Source organism: Dipodomys merriami, unplaced genomic scaffold, assembly GCF_024711535.1.
Source record: "Dipodomys merriami isolate MVZ:Mamm:240054 unplaced genomic scaffold, mDipMer1.0.p SCAF_305, whole genome shotgun sequence".
NCBI classification, from domain to species: Eukaryota; Metazoa; Chordata; class Mammalia; order Rodentia; family Heteromyidae; genus Dipodomys; species Dipodomys merriami.
In genome coordinates, this window is record NW_027204549.1 from 1,138,381 (window position 1) to 1,159,096 (window position 20,716).

At 45.9% G+C, this 20,716-nt stretch overlaps 1 protein-coding gene across 6 annotated transcripts in view; it reads right to left on the reverse strand.

Annotated features, from left to right (window-relative positions):
* Nucleotides 1–20,716, reverse strand: part of LOC138840888 (SLIT-ROBO Rho GTPase-activating protein 3) — a 188,608-nt gene that overhangs the window by 71,088 nt on the left and 96,804 nt on the right. For 5 of the 6 annotated variants that reach the window (XM_070041282.1, XM_070041281.1, XM_070041280.1 and 2 more), the window contains exons 2-3: nt 16,700–16,892; nt 7,055–7,217 (exon numbers count right to left, since the gene is read on the reverse strand). In XM_070041282.1, coding sequence (XP_069897383.1) covers nt 7,055–7,217; nt 16,700–16,892 — 356 coding nt within the window. The remainder of the gene's footprint in view (nt 1–7,054; nt 7,218–16,699; nt 16,893–20,716) is intronic. The other variant, XM_070041283.1, reaches the window with a different exon arrangement.

Below are 20,716 nucleotides of genomic sequence, written 5' to 3' on the forward strand. Positions count from 1 at the left end.
GGCATTAATTTCCAATCATTCTTATTTTATAATGCATTTATATGTCATTTCCTAATTGAATGGGCTAGCACACAAAACAATCAAGTTTTGTATATTAATCTTGTAAGCAGCCCTGCTGCTGAACACTCTTCCATGGGAGGTATCATTTGCTGGTGGTATCTGATAAACATCCTACATCAGACTACAGATGGAGTTCCTATGCATTCCTAGTTCACTGAGTTTTTTAGAAGTTAAAAGCATGCCTTTTCTAAATCAACAATGCCTCTTCTTTCCACACAACTGGTGGGAGGTCTTCATCAATATAAGGTAAGAAAAAGAGGGAAAAAAAGGGTTCTAAACAAAGAAAGAAACAAGACCACTATCATTCGGAGCCTGTCACTGAGTGGCTTTCTGGGCCTCCTGAGTGGCTAGGATTACAGGCATGAGCCACCAGCACCTGGCCTATTTCTGATTCTTTGAAACCTATGCACCTGAATAAAATCGCTCTCCCATCTTCAGTCGTAAGTCATTCTATTCACAGCTATTCATTGATTGCTTCTTGTGACCAGATAGATGTTTGGCATCATCTGGAAAATCTTACAACAGCCATAGGAAAGAGGTTATTATTAGCTCCATTTTGAAAATAAGGAAACACAGAAAGCCAGGGATCAGATGGGACTCACATGGCTGAAAAGTGACAAAACAGAGATTAAGCCATAGCCCATCTCTAACACTAACCACTATGCTAGACTTCTTGCCTGTTCACAATACAGAACCTGGTCCTTTCTACCCACCTGCCTTTGCTTTGGTCTGAACTCTTGTTGCTTACTCTACTGGGAGCTCTGTCTGTGTTGAGGACATTGTGATAATATGCTCAGATCCCCTTCAGGACCGTAGAAGGGAGTGCTGTCTACAGACTTTTCTCAGTAATCCCTCTTCTGATTTGCCACAGCTGAAGGGACATCTGCCCACGCACAGGCAGCCGGCATCCAATGACCACACCACAGGGGAGTGGAAAGGCTCGGCCTCCTGTCATAAACTCCTTATGAACACAGGTGATGACCCAGCCCCCTCCCCACCCCCCATCCTTGCACCTAAGTGAATTACTACTTTACACCTGTCTCCATTCCTAAACAACATTGTAAGTTCCTTCAGGAAGGGGTGTGTCTGATTCAAATCTCTGTCTTTTTTAGCACCTGTCTCTGTCACTGAGTATGAGCTCTGGCATCAGACCCATCTGGAGTCAAACCCTAGCTTCAGCCTTCATCAGCATCAGTTTTCTCAACTATAAAATGGGTTGATGATAGCATCTTCCTTCTCCACTTAAAGAATTGCATGTGTGTAGTACACTTAGCCTAGGGCTAATTGTTGCTATAATTAATTGTTTACCTATCATCATACTAGCACTAATATGTTTGTTGAATGCACTGGGATTGCCTGCTGATGCTCAGCTTTGCAAGGCTGTTCTCGCTGGGAGACAGTGGAGATGGAGCGAAGGGCTTTGTCCTTTGGCAGTCTGCCCATTTTGTCCCTCCCCCCACCTCGTAGGCCTCATAACTGGGCCCTCCAGCATGCAAACTCTCACTCTTTCCCGCTAGCAAAAAACGAAAAGAAAAGAAAAATAAACTTGGCTCTGAATCCAAGGCCACGGATGCTTTTGATCTCTGTTACAAAGCAAGGCAATTACTGGACACAAAAGCCCTGATTTATTTATGAAATGCGCTGGACATCTTCGAGGTGGGAACGAGAAAACTCACTCAAGACCAAGTCCTTGTTGCCACACAGTGAATGGTTGCTTTCAAACACAATCCCCGCCCACCCCACCACCCATGTCCTCTCTTCTCTGCTAAGAATCTTTCCTCATTAGTGCTTCTTCCAGCACCCTGCAGCTTCCTACAATCAAATTCACATCACGGCCACGGCAAGTAATTAAATTCTGCAGGCATCAGAGCATAGAATAATAGATGGCTATTGTTGAGGATGCTGAAGAAAACAGAATGAAAGTGGAATAGGCTTCAATACCTACCCTCACAAACGGTTGGGCGTGGGCATGGTGGAGGGAGGGGGGAGAGTTAGTGTGACGCACGCTGAGCCTCTCAGCTGGTATGACCCATAGGGTAGTGGGTTCAGGACTGAGCCTGAGTCAAAACCCCAGGTTTTAGTAAGACTCTGCATTTTGCAGATGTAGGCTTTAGCTTCCTTTTCTGTAAACAAGGAGGTTCAACCAGGTAAGCCATTCTCCATGTGTGGTCCCCAGACAGGCAGCATCAGCATCAGCTAAGAAGTTTCTAAAATGCAGATTCTCAGGCCTCACCTCAGACCTACTGAATCAGAAACTATGGGGTGGAGGTCAGCCATGTGTACTTAACGCATTCTCCGTGTCATCTGGATACATGATAGAATGTAAGACCCAGTGGTAGATAGGCTCAAGGGTAAGGCTACAAATTCAAATGCACACGGGTGGGGAGATAAAGTAAGGGAGCATACTGGGTACAGCATACCAGAAAACAGCAGGGATTGCAGGTGGTGAAAGGCTCATGCCCCGCTAATGGAACTGGCAGTCACTTAGCTCCTGTGAACTCCTGCCAAGGATGACCCACGTGGGATCTGGTATTGCTGGAGCTTCTGATTTGTAGCACACACACACACACACACACACACACACACACACACACACACACACACACACACACACACACACACACACACACACACACACACACACACACACACACACACACACACACTGATTTTATCTGAACTTTATAAGTGTTGATTTAAGTTTTCTTAATGTAGTGAGGACTGAGCAGATTACACTGGAGAGCAAAACTCAGCTGTGAGCTGCCATTTTGGAATCTTTCATCTGCGTTGTGCAGAATCTCACCTCCCAATCTCCTTTCCCCACTTGGTAGACTCCTACTCATCCTTCAATGCCCAACTCTAGGGCTACCTCCTGTCTGCCCCACTTTCCAGAAAACTCAAACACAAAGCCAAATAATTGACACATGGAAGGAGGTGACAGAGAAATTACAAAGTGGGCTTTTGCCATGAAGAAGGAATTAGGACCTCTTGGGAAAGCTACTCTCTTCTGGTTTGAAAAGTCATTTGACCAGAAGAGGACTTTCTATTGATCACAGTTGTTCCCAGGAGGAATGAGCTACCCTGAGCAGTAATGAGCACTCTTTGTTAAGGGAAAACTAGTAAAAGATGACAAAAAGACTAAAAGAGAGAGCCCAGTGGACAGCTATTGCTGTACTTCTCCCTTCCCCTTGTAAGGACACCTATTTTTTCTTGAGGAACCACCTCTCACTCATTCTTAGGCTAGTGGGAACAGTGTGGTTGGATGTACATCTGGCTCCAAGGGTGGCATCTTTCCTGGACTTGTTCAGTCAGGTCACAGCATCTCCCTGGCCACAGATGCAGCTTCAGGAGTGCTCATGTGACCTGTGCTCGGCTAATCAGAGCCCAGGGACCCCTAGGCTAGGAAAAGGGACTCAAAGCAGGAAGGACATAGATTGAAGTTTCTAAGGAGGGGCATCTGGTCATCCAGAGGGATAGACAAATTAGAAAACAGCCCTTTCCCAGGGCTTACCCTCAAATCAGCAACTTAATAACAACCACAAAACAGGGGAGGGAGCAGGAAATTGGAGTTTTTTGGTGACATCCTCTATGTTCACAAAGTCCCTCCAAGCCTGAAAACAAGCTCATCTTGAAGGAGCTGGAAAATTCCATTTCTCCCATAAAGCAGGATTTCTGTTGTATTCTGTTGTATTTCTGTTGTTCCTAATTCCAGAGGGCCTCTAAAATCTCCTTTTCTCCATATTATTGTGGCTAGTGCCCATCTCCTACTCAAGGTGGGCTACCTGCATGGGTTTCTGGAATTTGAAGTGCTGCCTCCATTTCTAAGTGCAACCCCCATGTGAAAGACAGTGTTATTAAGTCAGACAGCATCCCACATCAGTGAGATGCTGGCAGGTAGGACAATTACCTCAGGCCCAAGCCAGGATAGCGGCAGGAAACAGAGTAGGCCCAGAAGTCTGCAGTCTCGCTGTTACCAGTGCCAGACTTGGCACAGTGGTCAGAGACAGCCTCCTCAGGCCCCAGGACCCCACCTCAGACAAGGAAAGAGCTTCTGGTTTTAGGGATCACTAGTGAGCTTCCATTTAGTGAGCACTTGGTAGGATACCATGCCTGCAATGAACACCTGACCTACCTCTGCTTGTCAAAGCAGCCCCCGACATGGGCATCGCACTATCTGTTTCCCAGATGACAAAACTGAAACTCACCAGGATGGTTAGTTATAGGCAGGCCCTGAGACAACGAAAGTGCAGCCATGCTGATGAGAAGGGACCAAAGCCACTATGTCTGAGCTCTCGTTATAGCTTCTTAAGAATTTCCCTCCTCTACCCTCAAGTGGGATGACTGAGGACCCCCTCCCCGCAATCTACCAGACTCCAGCCTCAAAACGGCTGAGAAGCTGCAGGGGCATGCCTTACATAAGGAGTTCAGGTCTCAGCTCCAAGATTATATATAGCTGATGTGACACAAAGGGGCCACACCACACTAAACCAGCAGCCCACAGGGGCTGGGTCATTTCCTTTGTTCTATAGGACAGGCCTGGTAACAAGGCAGCCAGGAGCTCAGCTGTAGATATTTTTTCATTATTTTCCACCCTGTTAACCTCCATCACAAGTCAGGCTGCTGTCAGCCTAAATGAGAACTGAAAAGATTTATCTCACTTGTCCCAGGGCTCAGCTCAGGAAAAAGCCCCTTCATTTCCTAGAGGCCCTGATGACCCTTTCTCTGTGCGTCACTCCCACCCAGGAAAAAAAGTGGTGACAGCAGCAGCCAGTGGGAGCCAGAACAGGACAGGGAGTGCAAACTGGCAGGCGTGTGAAGTGCTTCAGCTGGACTTTGCAAATCATTGTGTGATTTTTTTGCACTGTATTTACCTCCTTAATTATGTTTGCTTATGCAAATATTAAACTTAGACCACATTTCATAAACAGCTCTGGAGGAGAACACAGTGAAGGTAATTAGCCTGCAACTGAAATTTTGCCATAGAACTAATTCTCCAAGTGGACAATGTAAACACAGACCATAGAGAGATGATTATATTTTAAGGCAGCTGTCCCCCTTCTCTGTGTGTCTAGCAATCCCAGATCACCAGATCCCTAAACCTAGCACCTGGCTATAGAAGATGAGTTAATTGCCTTAGTAATAATCTTCCTATGTGGTTGTATGGTCACAGCCAGCTCTCACTGAACACTGTCCACACAGAACAAAAACTCTGCCCACCCTCCCAACTACCCTGCAGTATTTCCACTCCACTTCACAAATGAGGAAAATGAGTTTAAGCAACAAGCCCAAAGATACACAACTAATAAAAGAGCTAGGTGTGGTGTCTCACACTTGTAGTTCCAACTACTCAGGAGATAGAGACTGGGAAGATGGTTTAAGGCCAACCTGAGCAAAAAGTCAGCAAGATAATCCTCCCCCATTTCAACTAATAAAAAGATGGATGTAGTAGCACATTCCTATGATTCTAGATATGTGGTAAATGTAAATAGGAGGATTGCAATCCAAGTTGGCCTAAGCATAAACACAAGAAGTAACTAAAGCAAAAGGGGCCAGGGGTATGGCACATGTGGTAGACAGAGCACCTACTTAGCAAGCAGGGAGGCCCTGAGTTCAAACCCTAGTGCTGCCACAAGTAGGTAGGTAGATAGATAGATAGATAGATAGATAGATAGATAGATAGATAGATAGATAGATAGATAGATAGATAGATAGATAGATAGATAGATGGATGGATGGATGGATGGATAGATAGACAGTGACAGACAGAGAGACCAGAATTATGAATCTAAGAATTTAGAACATTGGACCCAGACGCTATACCCTACCATAATGCTTATCTCTCTCAGCATGGTTTGTTTAACTCTGGGAAGCATTAACCTAAACCCTACTAGATAGAGAAGGTGTGTATGGAGCTAAATCACAAGCTTATTTTACAGATGAGGACACTGTCATTCATAAATATGAGTTCAGTCTACACATTTGCACAGCACCTCCAGCCTGCCAGACATTGTGTAAGGAGCTCAGGATACAGAGACCTCAAGGGGCCTAAAAAGTGACAGCCCATCCCTTTTGCCTCTTAGACATTATAGCTTTCCAGAGGAAATAGAATACACCACCTAAAGCAATGAAATCAAACCAATGTTTCACCCTAAAATTCTATTGCAGAAAATCAACCCTAAGAAAGCAAAACTGTGAAAGCAAAAGAAGCTAACAGCAGCATTATTTAAATGATAGAAATCACCTAAATGTTCAACAATCAAAGATTAGGCACACAAGCTAGGGTACATCAATATAATGATATGCTATGCGATCATTTGAAATGCTATAGAAATGTATTTTTGATGTGGGAAAATTGTGTAAGAGAACATTTTACAATTTGCTAGGTAACAAGCAGGGAGTAACACCATACATGCAAGACTGTTCTCATTTGGGGAAAAAATGTATCTCCATGATAGCAAATGTATCAATCATAAGCACTCATAGGAAGCACAGCTGCATTTGTGCATCAAAGAAATTTCCTAGAACATCAGACTGCCTGAGTGATACCATTTCTGGGGGGTCTTAATTTATATATATGCACTCATCTCCATTTTTTCAGACTTCTTTTTTAAATACAATTTTATTGTTATTAGTAAGGTGATGTACAGAGGGGTTACCATTTCATGAGTCAAGTAATGAGTACATTTCTTTTTGAACAATGTCACCCCTTCCTTTACTTTCCCTCAGTTTTCCCTTTACCAGACTTCTTACAGCGTACCTTCACTACCTACCTACCCAGGTAAAGGTCTTTAGTCTTGTGGTGGTCATTGCTAAAGTGGCTGAGATCATGCCCTGGAAGGCACATCTGAGGGTCAAACTCAGGGCTGGAGTACCAAGTATGACCCACAATCCCTTGTCCTTCAACACCTGCCCTTCCAGTCCCTTGCCCCCAAACCGCCTCCCACCCTCATGGCACAGTGTGACCTGAGACAGACGGAGAAGCCCACTTGCCTACCTTCTTGAAGAGCCTGATGACATCTTCGCTGATCTGGGAGAGGCGGACGATGACGTTGTTCATGAAGATGTCATTGAGGGTGGCATGGTCTCGGCTCTCCCGCCGGGTCTGATGCAGGACCAGATACCAACAGTTCACAGGGGAGAGGAGGTATTGGTCCTTTCTGGGGGAACCAAGGTAGCTCAGGTTGGTTCACTGGAACTGTCATGTCAGATAATCACTGACTTCATGGAGCCCCCGAGGGTTGGTTTTTATATAGCTGGGGAAGCAGGCTAGGGAGAGCTGAAGTGATTTCTCCAGTCAAATGACTGGAGCCAGAACCCACTGCCCAGGCCTTTGACACTAATCCTGTTGCATCTACTCTCTTGTAACGTGGTACTTACTGGATGTACTTTCACCTTGTGAAAAGCAGCTGCCTCCCTAGGGGCTAAGAAGTAGTAAATGGACTGTATCTAATATACGTGCATGAGTTCTAGAACTGTGGGACAAAGAACAGAAGGAGGATATGTCTCCCCTCATCTGCCACTTCCAGCCTCTGGGATTTACTCAAGCTCTTTTAACCCCTTTGCCCTTCCGTCGTCCTTCTGTGGAATTTTGAGAGGCACGGGCCTTGAGGGTTTTGCCTTTGCATTTGGGAGGAAGGGTTACAGAAAATACATGTTAAGTATATTCAAGACAATTTGTGTCCTCCCGTGGTTGAGAGGTCCCTAGGCATGTCTGGCTGGGCATTATGCTACCCAGGGCATCCCACAGGATTTCCCCAACTAGCAGCACCCGCATACCCAGGGAACTTGTCAGAAATGCAGATTCTGCAGATCCACTCCAGACCTGCTGAGCCAGAAACACTGGGATCAGCCCAGGAAATCTGGGTTTTAAGAAGCTTTTCAGGGGATTCTGATGCACACTCAAGTCTGAGTGCTTTCCAAACTAGTGAAACACAACTGTCTCCCATACTTTATACCAAGACCACTCTATGAACCTTAGGAAGGAAAGGAGAAGAACAACTAAAATTCAAAATCCAGAGTAGGGCATGATAGCACAGGGCTATAATTCTAGTACTTGGGAGGCTAAGGAAGGAGGATCCCTGGGAAACAAGCTAGTTCTACCTGAGTTACACAGCAAGTCACTTACTAAAAAAAGAAAAAAGAAAAAAAAAACAAAAACAACAAAAACCAATGATCCTATCTTGCCCCATGGAGTATCTGTGCTAAGCACTCTTGTTCTTGTTCTCTGACCCTTACTCCTGTTCTTACTTTGCTTCCCAGTGTGGGCACACGTGTGTGTGTGTGTGTGTATGTGTGTGTGTGTGTGTGTGTGTGTGTGTGTGTGTGTACACATACATACTGGGTCCAACAGAAGGTGCACAAGCCCCTGAGTGACATTCCACTTCAGTAAGGGAGCTAGGATCCACAGGAAACAGAATGATGGGCAGGGTCCTAACAGGAAGGAGCTGTGGGGCAGAGGCTTCCTGGAAGAAGCACTTTCTAGACTGAGAACCAAAGGTGGGTCTGTAGTATCCATGGGAAAATCTTCCCAGGTGGAAAAGTGTGATGACCAAATGTCTGCCAAGAACCAGGAGGGAGCAGGTGGGTGACTGAGACATAGTTGGGGAGGGGGGGCGTTCTTGCATGGTGTTCTAAAGTGGGATTGAGAATGGCTGAAGCTGGAGAGAAATAGGCAGAAACCATAAAGCAAAGGGGCTTTAGGAGTGTGACCTTCAAGGTCAACCAGGAGCCACTGCAAGGTTTAGAACAGGGAAGTAAAAGAGTAGAATTGCACTTACTTTTTTTTCTGTCAGACTGGGATGATGCTTTATGCTCATTGGCAGGTACCCTACCACTTGAGCCACACCTCCAACCTCTGAAACTGCACTTTCAGACCCCCCCTCCCCCACACATGGCTACACACAGGACAGCAGGCAACATCCAAGAGCTAAGAGAAAAGCTAAGGAGTTCAATACTGGGGTAGTAAAGTGATTAAACCTGGTAGGAGTGGGAGTTGAGGGAGGAAAAGAGGTTCAGAATGACTCCCCAGTTTTCTGGTTGGGACACTTGGGTGTATAGAGGAAGCCTTTGTTGTGAGTGAAGAGCAGAGCCAGGAGGTCAGGGATGAGAGAGAGTATGTTCACTTCAAAGGGCTCTGGAGGCCTCCGGGCTAGGGTTAAGACTAGAAGCTGACAGCAAGTACTGGGATGACATCTGAAACCACAGAATAACACAGGCTGAACCACTTCACAGACACACATGACAACCTGGAAGGGGAAGCAAACCTCCAGGAAGCTTGGCAAGGCTGCCACTAGAGGGAGGTGGCTGGGATAGTCCTTTCCTGATGACTGGAAAGAGGGCCGGAAGGGACCTGCCATCTAACCACCCAGCTCTCCAGCTCTGCCCTCCCTCTTCCCCTCCTGAATGTGTGAGGTAGGCAGCTCAGCTGTAGACTAAAAGATCGAGGTGAACTGTCCACTGGGTCAGGGCCAGAACTGACCTCTGTGTAGAAAGCTGGCACCTGCAGCTTCACAGTGGTGCCAGGCCTTTTGCCTCCTTGGACCACAAATGGGAGCCAACATGGTAAAACTGAGTCATCTGGACTCGGGGGTAGGTGCTCCCCTCTGTTAGCAATCCTGCCTGAGTGCTCTCATGCAAATCACCCATCCCATAAGAACTAGCTAACCACAGTGTCAAACACCAGGTTGGGGAGGTGGCAAACCTCTGCAGCCATTCTTCAGCCCCATGATCCATCTGTGTTAAGCACTTTGTAAGGCTGGGCCATAGGATACAATGTAGTTCCTGCCTCCAGGGAGCAGACAGGATGTGGGGAAGACAGCATCCCTATATACATCCCACAGATGTATGTATTTAGACTGGCAGAAAGTACCACAGAGGAAGGGAGCATGACAGCCCAGAACAAAGGGAACTGGGTGAGCTTGGGGGCAGGGTCATTGAAGCATCCTTGAGAAAGGGCTAGGAAACTGACCAGAAAGACAAGTTGGAGGGTGCCAGAGAAAGAGTTTGGAAGGGTATGCTGGAGTAGAGCAGAGGGACTGAATCAAGGCCAGTGTGATTAAAGGAGGTTAGGTGGGCAGGGACAGAGATGGCACATGATGGGGCAAGTAGGTCTTCAAGGCCTATTTCTGATAGATGTATAGAGCACCACTGGTGTGTCATCTGAATTATCCTGGGAGTACAAGAAGTGGCTCCACATCTCATGTGGCTGCAGACACCTGAAGCATCAACCCTTTCTTTCCAGGGGGTCACTTGTCCCTTTTGCAAATAGCCAGAGATCCTGGCAGCTCTCTCTGCCAGCAGCTATCTTTGCTGTTGCAGACTCCCTCTTAGAAGATGCTGTGGTGAACCCAGGCCAGTGCACTCTCATTAAAGGCACGGTCTGAGCAACCTTTCTGCTCTTCCCATCTTGCAGCCCAGCCTTTTCTCTGCAGGCAGAGAGCTGCTGAGCTAGGACATAATGTTGGAACTTTTGCATATGTATATATTTTCCTTTTTTATGGCCAGAAAGTAGCAATGAACATTTCTGGTGAGTCACAGCTTTCTTTCTTTCTTTGGCTAAGGGAAGTGGGTATGAGGTTCCAAGAGACTGAGGCTGGAGAAACGAAGCCTTGCCAAGCTGGTGAGCTAGGAAAATGAAATTAGCAGTGAGGCAGCTTCTCCAACTTCTCAGCTGGGGGCTGGAAAATTCCGCTTAGCAAACAGAATCCAGTTCCAAGCTTTCAGAGCCCCATATTGCAGATGAACCAGAATCTACTGCCCCAAGACCCTGGTTCTTCTGAGAGGAAGGCAAGTTTTTGCAGCTGACACTTTCCCCCAAAGCCAGGTCCCTAGTCTCCAGCCTACTAAAACAGAACTCCCTGCCCCATCAGGTATCACCTGGGCTATCATCTCCTTCCATGTAAGCCTTGGTGCTTTATGGATCCTCCTACAAAATGAGGCACAGGAAAGGAATCCTCACCTTAAGCTAGTCTGGTCCCTTCTTCCATCTGGGCTCGCTCTGCCTGGCCTTCAGCTCCCTTGCCTACCAGGTGGGGACAGGGACTCCTTTCCTGACTCTCTCTACCTCACTGGGACCCCTGGGGAGGGCTAAAGCAGCTGAGGGCTGGTAAAGGAAGAAGCAAAGTGAAAGCTTTGCCTAGTTAAAATCCAGAGATAACTAAATCCCTACATACTACCAGAAAGATCTCCTTTCTTGCCACATCTACTTCCCATTTTTAGTATAAAATTTAAATGATGTCCATGTATGTATATATATCAAGCACAGACATAAATAAACAAGCTGCATCCTGATCGACACTTTGGAGTGTGCCGGAAATAGTCTCTGAAGACTCCAGGGAACCTGTGTGAAATTGGGAAAGCCAGATGGAGAGACTGAGAGGAAGAAAAGGGGCAGCAGTCATGGCAAAGAGCATACTCTAAACTGAATCTTAAAACCTCTGTGGGAGATGAAGAAAGGAAGGTGGAAGAGAAAGCTGCCCACTTCACAGGAGGACCCCAGCTTACCCCACGGGGAGCTTACCCTAGCTTCAACATCGCTGCCTTGCTGCACACCATGCTCAACAGCTCCTGGTTGATTGTTGCTTTTTACATACACATGTACAGAGGACTTTCTCTGCTCTCACTTTGGCTTTTTAAAGCTTTCCCTGCTATAAATTGCAGACTACTGAAAAAGTAAAATCAAAGCTAACAAAACAGCATTATTCAGTCCTAAGGAGGTGCTGAGCCTAAGGTCTGCTCTCTATTTCTCAAAAGGAGACCAGAGAGCCATTAACAGCACACACAACCAACTGAGGTTTTTGTACTCAAGGCCACTGAAAAGACTTGAGAAGTGAAAAGGAATTCAGCATTTTGGTTTCATGGGTCATTCCTCCATATTTTGAGGAATGTAGATTGGATCGAACCATCCATGATGTTACAAAAATGGCCACCTAAGATACCCATGGATGGGAGTTCATTGTCTCCCTAGGAGGCCCTTTCATGGCTGGATAGCTCTGGCTACTAGAATTAAGGTTGACTTGAAATCTGCCTCTCGGAAAATGCTATCCTTGTTTGGCTTCTCTCCTGCAGCCCCAAATAAGTCTTTTTCCCTCCTGTATATAAAGAAAATCCTCATTAGTACCTTCATCCTTGCAGTCGTTCATTCACAAAACTCTATAGAGTATAAAGTGTGTGTGTGTGTGCATGAACATGTGTGTATGTGTATGTGTGTCTGACCCAGGCCCCAGGAGAAACACACACATAACCAGTTGAGTCAGAGAAGCCACTGCCTACAAGCCTGGGATCCCTTTGGGGAGCTTTGCCGAGGCAGTGCCCCTAAGCAGCCTCTGTGAGAAGAGCAGAGTTGGCCAGGCAGGGGGGTAGGTACTCCTAATACCCACTCAAGGAAAAAATGGTCTGGTCAGATGATGTCTTAGCTACAGACAGGAGGAAACACAGATTTAGTATTGTTGACTCTTGGAGTCAGACTAACCAAGATTTCCTAGCTGTGTCACTTAAGGGCTATAGCTGTGTCCCTCTGGGCAAATTAAAATTCCTTACAATCTCCTGATTTTCAACTAGAAAGGTAAAAATAGTATCTGCCACCCAGATACAACACTTACCAAGAAAGCTCATGATATGGTACCTGTGATTTTTCTGGGAGAGCACTGGGCCCTGGTAGTGTGGAGGTAAGAGATAGTTGAAAAAAATGAAACAATTTACTAGAGTGATTCTAGTCATAGAAATGGTAATGACTATCTGTGAAGACACAGACCCACCCTGGGCTTTTCTCCATCTCCATCTCTACTGAGCAACCTGTTAATCCTGAATTTGTTGCACATAAGCCCAATTCAGACACTGCAAAAATGCTTCTCTGTTCAGGAATAACCTGGAAGGCTAGATCTAAATGCAAAGCGCTTTCTTTGAAGTGAAGTTAGTTATTCATGTGGATCCTCCCACCCAGCTGTCCTATGAAGCTGGAAGACAATCCAAACCTCTCCTGTGCAATATATTTGCATAGAATATTACTTACTAACCACTTGTGCACCTCCCAATTCTCTCTAAAAATCTGACTTTTCCCAAACAATTCTTCCATATTTCAGTGGAATTCCTTATTGCTTTTCTCACAATGGTCCTAAAACCAGCCAGGAACACACGACCCCTCTGGACAAAGCATTTTTAGTGGCATTTCCTTTGGGAGGTGATGGCTATCACAAATCAAGGGAATTGGAATAGAAAGGGGCTGTGGTTGTCACAAATATGGAGCAATATTTGCAGAATATGGATACTACAGAGGGAAATCAGTATTTGTCTACAACAGAGCTTTTTAAGTTCTGTCCCAAGGGGTGCTCATTTGTGAAATATAAATACATGTTATGAGGAGGGAGAATTCTGTGGCCAAATAACTTCCAGAAAGAAGTCAACCAGTTGCAAAAGTTCTCAGAGCCTGCCATATACCAATGTACTTTTGGAATCTTTAAATGGAGGTATAAGGGTAGGCCTATGTTCCCAACACAGGATTCTTTTTTCCTCTCTTTCCTTTATCCCTTACCTTTCTCTTCCTCCTTCTCATTCTCTTCCTCTTCTCTTCCCTCTTGCTTCCCTTTCTACTTTCAACCCCAAACACATTAAAGTGTTAGTGTTTTAAAAATCATTTCTTTCTTTCTTTTCTTTCCTTTTGGTATCAAGGTTTTAATCCAGGGTTTCTCAGGGCCTGGCTCTTGCTTGGCTTGCTTGTTCAATTTGTGCTCTACCATTTAGCCATGTCTCCAGCCTGGCTTTTTGTTGGTACATTGGAGATAAGAGTCACAAATCATGATCCTCTGGATTTCAGCCTCTTGTGTGGTTAGGATTACAGACCTGAGCCATCAGTACTGAGCTGTAAAATAGTTCTCTAGAAAACCTAGAGGAAGAAAGGATTTAAGTTCTGAGAATCCTGTCTTCATGGAACTAGCCAGCTTGTCCAGAACAGCCCACTCACCCACCCCAGCTTCAAGGCCCTGCATGCTATCCTCCACAGCAGAGTCATGCTCTCAGAAGGCTCCCACTCCAGGCCTTCAAAAAGAAAAGCTAGGCCTTGCAGGCGAGCTAGAAAGAGCAGTGACTGGGTTCTGTGCTGGTCAAAGGAGGGAAGGTTAGTGCAGCCTGAGAGTGGGATGTGAGCTATTTTTCATCTAGAAAATCATCTTCCCGGGCAGTTGTCGACCACAAGGTGCAGGCAGGCTGTGTAAGGCAGACTGATGGTACAGCAGTTGAGGATAGGAGAATGAGATTTTGCATTCCAGACAAGCTCCCATATCACCAAGCTTTGCAAACTGGCCCTCCAGATTGTTGCTTTGTCTAGTCTTCCCTCTCCAAATAGCAAGGCTGCTGCCAAGGCCACTCTGCCCTCTCAGAAACCCAGAGCTGGGTGATGGGTACAGGAGTGGGGGACATTTCACCTAGGTCCTAAGTCAGTCAAAGGATACAGTGTCCCCACAGCAACTCTAATTACCACTTGATTTTCATCCATACCTACTCCCCCCTATGAGTTTTCTCAGCTACATTCTCACCCTCTAACCTTTAAAAGTAAAAAATGCAAAGTATGGGGTTGGAGGTGTGGTTTACCTGGCAGGGCACCTGTCAATGAGCATAAAGGGTCAGATAATGAGTTCAAGTCTGGGTCTTGGATGGGGAGAAACATGCAAGGCAGATAGGCATTGGTGGCTCACACTGGTCATCCTACCTACCCAGGAGGCTGAGATCCAGAGGATCAGGGTTCAAGACTGCCCTGGGCAGAAATGTCCATGAAACTCCATATCAATGGTGGAGACAGGTGGTTGTCAGCCTGGCTCTTGTGGCAAGCCTAAAATAGGCGAATCGTTGTCCAGCCCAGAAAGTCCCTGTCTTAAGTCCCCAAGGTTGAGGGGGAGGGCTGGAGGTAACTGAGCACCTTCTTAACAAGTACAAGGTCCTGAGTTCAAACTTCCATACCACAAAAAAAAAAAAGCAAAACAGAAAAGAAAAGGAATTCTGTATTGCTCTCCAAATGTTCAGCCTGCCCCGGGAGGTCCTCCATCAGGGCCGTCATCGTCATCGGGAACTTCCTTTGAATCACGTGCCACACAGAACTGAGCCCAGCTGAGTCTCAGCCTGAACACAGTACCTTCTGAAAGCTATGTATCTTCCCATTGTCCAGACAGGTAGAGAACACCTGGGGCCTGGGGGAAGCTATGGCCCCAGAGCAAAGGAGACACTTTGGGCCTATAGTGAAAGGATCTCAGTTCTGCCTCTAATTTGCTACAAAATCTTGGACAGATCAGTTCTGTCTCTGAACCATAAGTCTCAGCCAAAATGGATTATATAAATCAAATAAACTCCCTCCTTTCCCTCCTTCCTTTTCCTCCTCCTTCTCTTCCTTCTTCCTCTTCCTTTCCTTCTCTCTCTTTTTCTTCCCTCCCTCCACCTCACAAGCATCCTATCTGTGGCCAGAGCTGGGCCCACTGCAGTAAGAATAGACAAGACCCAGGCCCTGCCCTCCAGCCCTTGAACTACTGGGAGGGAAGAAGCCACTCTTAAATGAAGAAAGCAGGCCAGAGAGGCTAAAGGGCTCACAGCCCAGCCCAGACCTCATGTACTGAGCTCCAAGGGAGAGGCAGACTGGGATCAGTGAGCATCCTGGGGTCAAAGGTGAGTCCAGCCCGCCCTAAAGACTCTTGGCTTCCAAAAGCCATGGGGAGCCCTACCATCACACAGAGTGCCCACCCCCAGCTGCATCTGCCTGGATAACACCCTAATTGGACTTTTATAGTGTGACAAGCAGCCTGCTTGGCCCAACTGCCAGCTGGGGCTCCTGTTCCATGTGGTGGCTCAGTTAATGAACCCACACGGAGCTGGCCAAGCTCATTACAGGCCAGGTAAGGGAACAGGTGGCCCTGTGTCCCCCATCCTACCTTGCCCCTCTTCCTAGTGTGGAAAGTGATCTGGTTCCTTTCCCAGGAGGAAGGGGTAGAGAAGGAGATGAGACCCCAGCAGGGCCTGTCTCTGTAGCCAGAGCTCCCACCACCGGGGAAGCTCACCATGGGGGAAGCCCAGAGTCAGGGGGTGTGGAAAGTCACAACAGGTAAGGGTCCACACACCATAATCGAGTAGATAAGGGCAGAAAGCCTCTGTGTACTGAGGAGGAAGCAAGAGACAGGAATGGTTCAAGTACCTGCTCAGTGGAGAAGGAATGTTAAGGTCATTGTGCTGAAGGAATTTGGACGGGAGCTGGCTGGCACCCAGATGAAAGCACAACTAGGTAGGGTCAGAATGTCCTTAAGGGAGAAGGGGCATCATGTAGGCATAAATAGAGACAGCTGTGTGCCAGGTGCTTGGTAGGCTAATAATAGTCACATAAATACTGGGCACTTAGTGTCTGGGACAAGAACTTTGCTTGGGGTTACTCCTTTCTCCCTTCCTCCTCTAGTTCTAATTATTTCCACCTGCATTTTATGCATGAGGACAATGCAGGCCCAGAAGTACAAGGAGCCTTCGGAGCCAGGGCCTCACTGCATGCATGCCCTCTGCCTCACAAAGTCTGGCTTCCTTCGTACCTTGTCACCCATTGTCTGTCTGGCTGCCTGCCTGCCTGCCTGCCCGCCCGACAGCCTCCCACCTCCTGGACCCATGTCCAGCTTCTCACTTGAACTGGTGCTCTCGGGAGCTGCGGATCTTGGAGGAGAAACGCTCAGCCAGCTTCTCCAGGCTGCGGGAATATTCCAGTTCGATCTCAGCTTTCCTGCGGAAGAACTCCTGGAGGTCTTGAAGCAGCTGCAGCCGAGACTCGGACTGCTGCTCCAGGCATTTGAACTGCTCCACCAGCTGTGTGCGGATCTCTGCAGGAGGCAAGGAGGCCAACGTTAGGCCACTGGTGGGGACAGCAGCGGGACCCACCCAACTGTCCCAGCAATGCCAGCCCAGACCCAGCAACCTAAGCAGCACCCCTCCACTCCCCCCACTACCACCCAGGGCTGGTCTGAGCTTGAACATTACTTGGCAGCCCACAGGCACAAAGATATGATAGAGACGCCGTTTTTGCCACTCAGCCTAAGCCACTGCTCCAAACTGACTTCATACATGTCATGTCCATATTTCTGAAATATCCACATGTACAGTTTGGGGCTGGGTGGTGGTGGATGGCTATGAAGTTCTTCCTTAAGATCTAGTAGATTAGCTCATTTATTCTTACTGGAATGAACTTGCTGAGAAAGACTAGGTTTATGTCATGACCTTGCAGCCCAGGACACAGGAAATGAGTTCAACAAAAACAAAAATTATGCAAAATCCTATCTGGACTATTGCTTGCCAAAGGCCCTCAACCTGAGTGGTTTGTTGTCTGTCAACAAAAGGGAAGTGGCATAGTGAGAGGTGCTAAAGGAAGACATTCTCCAGGACTGTCAGAACCAAGAGGGTTGCCAAGAGGATATGGCTCCCTCTGGGAGCCATTATTTGAGGCCAGGCCTGCATTCTGCTTTAAATCACCTTGAGCTCCATGTATAAACATTTGAAGAGCCACTAGAAGAATGGAGTCCACACTTCAGAAAATACTGAGTGATCAAACCAGGTCTGGGCAGCCAGCATAAAAACTGAGAAGCTGAGAGTCAAGAATTTAAAAATCACAGCCAATCTCATCATCAAGCCCTCATGGTGTCACTGCTGCCGTGCCCCCAGGTAGGGAGGGACTCCTCCTCAGCCACCCCACAAGCTCTCAAAACATCCGTCTCAAATACTCGGCTCATACTGGCAACCTGCTCAGAATCCAGGGCCCCCCGTGGCCTGAGGATAAAGTCCAGATCCTCACCATGGATTTCAAAGTCATCACCACAGAGCCCCAAATATTATTGCTGAGGAGTTTCTCTCCACATCGTCTCCAAACCATTCAAACCAGTCCGTGGAACATCCATCTTACCTGGCCAAAAGGTGTTGTCTAAAAAGGTGGCCAGCATCCTTTTAACATCCTTTAGAGAGAGAGTCTGCAAATGGAGGTGCACAAAGACTTCCCTGAGGAGCCTGCAGTCCAGGGAAGAGAGAGGGAATCCACCTAGGATCCTCAGGGTCTACTCTTACTCTCTCTTAAAAACTGCTCTGAGGAAGTAGTGCTGTGGCTCAAGCGGTAGAGTGCTCACTTTGAGCTGAAGAGCTGAGGGACAGGGCCCAGGCCCAGAGTTCAAGCTCCACAACGGACAAAAAATAAAAAATAAAAACTGCTCTGAGATCTCGCCTAGGTCTAGACAGAGCCACCCCTAGCTCACCTTTCCCATCTCCCTCTTCACAGAGGCCTTGTCTTTTTGCAGGAGCAAGACCAATATTTCCCTTGTTTACAATCTGACTATAGTGTGGTGGTTAAAACATCTGGGTGTCCAAAAAAGAGAGAGACAATTTGAAGGGTGAACAAATGCACTCATGATATTTAGTCCACATTCCGAACAAAATGAACTATGCAACTTGTAGGCAGGGACAAGAGGGGGAAACTGGGGGAAAATGAAGGAAGGGGTGACATTGTCCAAAAGAGAAATGTGTATATTACTTGAAATATGAAATGGTAACCCCTCTGTACAACACCTTAATAATAATAAGAATATTTTTTTACAAAAAAAGGACAATTCAAAAAAAGTCAGCATCAGTAAATCTTCCTTTTATCAAGGCATCATAAACCCCTTTTGTGCAAAGTGTGTATGCTTGAAATGCATAGACCTAATGTTTAATGGAAAGCAGCCAAAACAAATGAGGCCACAGGTCCACGAGCCAGCAGGATCACCACAACCATTACCACAGGACTTGAACATCAATATGTATACACTGACTATGTGCAATCACCTGTCTATCAATGTCCAAATGTCAATAAAGCTAGGGAAAAAACAACAGACAAACAGGATCTCAAGCCCCAACCCAGACCTTTTGAATCAGAATCTGCATTTTAACCTGGCCCTGACTGCTCCATCATGCATTTCCTCCACAATGCTGCCTTTCGTATTTCAGAGTTAATCAGATGTGTAAAATGTTGATGTCATCCTGACGAACTGTAGATTCATGATGACTAAAATTATAAACCAATCCAAAAGAAAGATCATTAGATTTGTATGGTCAAGGGTAAATTTGAAGTATCTATTCAATTTACATTTATGTTTTGGGAAGAAATAAAGAAGTAACATAACCAACAAGTCTCAAGCATAAAAATGGATCAAGAGAAAATTCCATGAACGAATTCAAGAAGATAAAGAAACAATGTAATTTTTTTCACTCTTTTGGGGTAATTGTTGATGGATTACAGAGAATACCATCTATTACAGTATTTATCCTACAACCTGGCAATTCTACCAATGGAATTCTACCAAAAGAATCACATGCAACAGAACTAGCTTTCCAGCAAAATAGTAGAAACAACCTTAAGTATCCACTGCCAGTAAAAGAGACTTTTTTAATGTGAGATAATCATTTAGTAGAATACTATATCACAAGGAAGAGGAGTGAGCTACTACTGCTATTTAAAGCAACATACTTGAAATGCATAGACCTAATGGAAAGCAGCCAAAACAAATGAGATCATGAAAAGATAGTTTATAATGACAAAGATGAGAGTGGTAGTCACCTTTGACAGAGTATTAACTGAGAAGGGAAACAAAGTTGCCTTCTGGCATTCTGGAAATGTCCCATACCTCCATCTGGGTGGGTGGTTTAGTACCATTGATCAAAATTGAGTTGCACACTTAAGATCTGTACATTCTTTTACACTTTTGTGACACTTCAACAAGAACAGATAAGAAATGGCTGTGTAACTGAGGTTCCATTTGATACATTTTTGAGAGTAGTATAATGTTATTCTAAAATGTCAATACTTAAAAGATGGCAGAAACATATTCTTTGTAGCTATATAAACCTAGACTGAAACCTTTTGGATATCAAGTTAAAATGCATTAGGAAAAGAGATTTTTTCCCACTAAGTTCATCTGGAGGATAGAGAGCAAAGAGGTTGCAAGCTTTTTCTTCGGAGCCCTGGCAGAAGCTACTTCACCAGCAAGGCCTGGGCCACTGGCTAGCAACCCTCTTCTGAACTCTCTCAGGACCCACAGCTACCTTAGACTGCCCTGCCAGTGTGGAAGTGGTGGTTTTCACTCTTTCAGATATTTCATTTTCAGATGTGGCTACCTAGCTCCTCAAAGGAAAGCTCTGGGGTGGGGAGGGTGTGATAGGGAGAGGCTTGTGTCAGCACAAAATAGGATGCTTGAACATCAATATCTGTGCAGCACTAATTATAAACCCTTATCAAGTGCCTTTGCTCAAGTGTACTAAGTGAGAGATCCAGCTAGCCAGGCACCCCAGTGGATCATGCCTATAATACTAGCTACTCAGGAGGCTGAGACCTGAGGACAGGGCTTCAAAGCAGCTTGGACAGGAAAGTGAGTGGGACTCTTATCTCCAATGAACTACTCAGAAAAAAACTACTCAAAAAAAATAGAATATATATGTATATATATGTGTATATATATATATGTGTATATATGAATATATATGTGTATATATATATATATATATATATATATATATATATATATATTCATGGATAGTGCCCAGGTGCAGGACTGGAAAAACAGAGAGAGACAGAGACAGAGACAGAGAAAGAAAGAGAGATCCACCTTACACACACCACCCCACAGAATAT